The 3,249-nt window shown below is 37.3% G+C and overlaps 1 protein-coding gene across 1 annotated transcript; it reads left to right on the top strand.

Annotated features, from left to right (window-relative positions):
* Positions 1-550: 550 nt before the first annotated feature.
* Positions 551-1,504, top strand: LOC114640351 (olfactory receptor 2W1). Its single transcript, XM_028789289.1, has one exon. It carries the CDS (start codon positions 551-553, stop codon positions 1,502-1,504), a length of 954 nt encoding a protein of 317 aa, XP_028645122.1.
* The last annotated feature ends 1,745 nt before the right edge of the window (positions 1,505-3,249 follow it).

Here is a 3,249-nt window from a genome sequence, read left to right as displayed (position 1 = left end):
CCAATTCATGTACCCCTAAGTTACTCTAAGCTGCACACAGTTTTTGGTCATTTGATTTTTTTTTAGCCCCTAAAATAGGGATTTGTATTGTTCCCAGTTTCTTTTAATAGAAAACTGGATTCAGCAGTTTTCTTCTTCTTGGTATCATACAGTAAATTATTCAGAGAAATGAGACATAAATGAAAGATTTATTTTTAAGGGTAAAATCTAAGTGTACCATGTACTTCAAGAATTCCAGATCTTGAGATAAGACTAAACTCTTCAAAATCACTTAGACAAAAAAAAAAAAAAGTCTAGAATTAAACTCATTTGCTACCAAAGAATCCTCAGGAAGTACAAGAGAAGTTGACTATAATAGGCACCTTGTATCCACTAATTCTTTCAATTATTAACCTAATTTCTCTCCCTGCAGCTAATTCTGTATCTTACCAGTTACTTTCATAGGCTACACTAACAAGTATTTCTTGTTCTCCTTGTCACCCTGCCCACTGCTTTGCCTCTACCTCCCTCTCTTACACTTCTTACTGTAGATTATAAACTCTGAAAGACTATGGACTCAAGCAATTACAGTACTTTGCATGTTTTTATCCTGCTTGGCTTCTCTGACCACCCTCACCTGGAAATGATCCTCTCTGGAGTTGTCACCTTCTTTTACATTGTTACGTTGGTGGGTAACACTGCTATCATTCTTGCATCCCTCCTGGATCCCCATCTCCACACACCAATGTACTTTTTCCTCAGGAATCTGTCTTTCCTGGATTTGTGTTTCACAACAAGCATTGTCCCTCAGATGCTGGTTAACTTGTGGGGACCTGAAAAGACCATCAGCTCTGTGGGGTGTGTTGTTCAGCTCTATGTGTATATGTGGCTAGGCTCCATAGAGTGTCTGCTCCTAGCTGTCATGTCCTATGATCGTTTCACAGCTATTTGTAAGCCCTTGCATTACTTTGTAATCATGAATCCACGTCTGTGTATCAAGATGATAGCCATGGTCTGGGGTATTAGTTTGGCCAACTCAGTAGTATTATGCACACTCACTGTGAATTTGCCTCGATGTGGACACAACCTCTTGGACCATTTCCTGTGTGAGTTGCCAGCCATGGTCAGGATAGCTTGTGTAGATACCACAACAGTTGAAATGTCTGTTTTTGCTCTAGGCATTGTCATTGTCCTTATGCCTCTCATGCTTATTCTTACTTCCTATGGCTACATAGCCAAAACTGTGCTCAACATGAAGTCAAAGGCAGGGCAACAAAAAGCAATGAATACCTGTGGCTCACATATCACTGTGGTCTCCATATTCTATGGAAGTATTATCTACCTGTACCTACAACCCGGTAACAGGGCCTCCAAGGACCAGGGCAAGTTCCTCACCCTCTTTTACACCATCATCACTCCAAGTCTCAATCCCCTCATTTACACCCTGAGGAACAGGGACATGAAAGATGCACTGAAAAAACTCATGAGGTTTTACCACAGATTTCCAGAAATAAGGAGAAACTAGAAACCATGGAAAAGTATTGGAGAGAAGAAAGCAACAAAGGAAGTTCTCTGGTTCCAATTTGAATAAGGAAAGTAATCCTTGGATCTTAAAGACCAACTGCTGAAGTAATTCTCACATACAGACCTTTTGTAGATGCAAACAACCTGAAAGATTAAGTAGATCTTCCATGTTTCTAACTATTGGCGTGTTCTCAGGGAATACTTGTCACCTGTTTGCTAAAATGGTGCATACAATTCTCAGGGAATACAAAGGAGCTCTGAATGTAAACGTGAATGCATTTTAATTTATTTGGGAGCCCCCATGGAATCTGCTTTGTCTCCTTGCATAGTTTCAATGGCAATGCTCATATATTCTAAAATATTGATCAAAATAATTCGTTGTGCATTGCATTTTGTACAATTAAATACCAGTATACAAGTAATTTGAAGTGTTCACTTGTCTGTCTGTTTTTTAAGATTTGTTTTCATGAAACCAAGACTATTTAAAACTCTTTATGTAGCTGAGAATGACCATTAGTATTATTATCCTCCTGTCTCAACTTCCCAAGTGAAGGAATTACAGTAGTACGCTACCACACTAAGTTTATGTTACAGGCATATACCACCACACCCAGTCTGTGTGGTGTTGGGGATTGAACACAAGGCTTCATACATACTAAGTAAGTACTCTTCCACCTTGCACTATATCCCTTGCTCTATAAGTAATTTGTATATTCAACCTTTTGTGATGTCATCTGAAGATGTATTCATATTTGTCTCAGTTAAATGCACTATGCATGGCATCAGTCATCACAAACCCCACATGATGAGTGACTTCTTCCATCTTTGTTCAGTGAAACTGCCCCTAGTATCTTTTGCAACTGTCTACTACTTTCTCTGAGATGAGAGACTGAATGGGCTCAAATTAACATGCTTTAAAAGTGACAACCCAGAGTAATAGAGACAACTCAGAAGCTAAGAGCACTTACTGCTCTTCCAGAAGACCTGAGTTTGGTTCCCAGCACCCACATGTCAGCTCATAACTGTCTGTAGTTCTAGCTCCAGGGGATCTGAAGCCTTCTTCTGGCCCCAAGTAAAGCAAACACCCATGTGAGGCACAGCCATATATTTAGACAAAACAGAAATATATACAAAATAAATTTAAAGGTGACAACACTTTCTTGTTTATTTCTCATCCATTCATAAAAAAATATATTCCATCATTATCTCAACTTTAATGAAAAAGGTCTATGATGAATTTTGTGCCAGTTAGACTTTTGCTATAGGTCTATGGAATTTGTGAGGCTATTAAAAGCTATAGTAATTCTTCCATGTGATGAAATTTCACAAGGTAAATGAAATTCTTATTTCTATATATCATGACATTTAGCTTTTATGAAAAATAGTATTTTTTAAACTTTGATGTCGCTAAATGATCTCTTTTGATAATTTTAATGAATTAAAATGAATTTAGCAAAATACATTGTTGGAATCTAAGTGTCATGATTTTTTCCTCTATTGCTTCATAATTCTTTAAATGTGAATAAGGAAGAGTCATTGGATGATTTCTTGATCAGCCAATCAGATGACATTACAATATCTCACAGAAAATACCTTTAATTAATATTGTGAATTTGTCTTTCTCTCCATCTGTTTTTCAAGGTTGTTTTTAAACACAGTTTACTACCCCACAAAATAGACTGTTTTGTGGGAATGACCCCTACTCATTATACTATTTTATAAGTTTTCTCTAATCTTTGGGATGGT

This window comes from Grammomys surdaster, unplaced genomic scaffold (genome assembly GCF_004785775.1).
Source record: "Grammomys surdaster isolate TR1022 unplaced genomic scaffold, NIH_TR_1.0 125807, whole genome shotgun sequence".
In the NCBI taxonomy this organism is placed as follows: Eukaryota; Metazoa; Chordata; class Mammalia; order Rodentia; family Muridae; genus Grammomys; species Grammomys surdaster.
The sequence above is the reverse complement of the archived record's forward strand: the minus strand, read 5'-3'. Positions and strand labels throughout refer to the sequence as shown.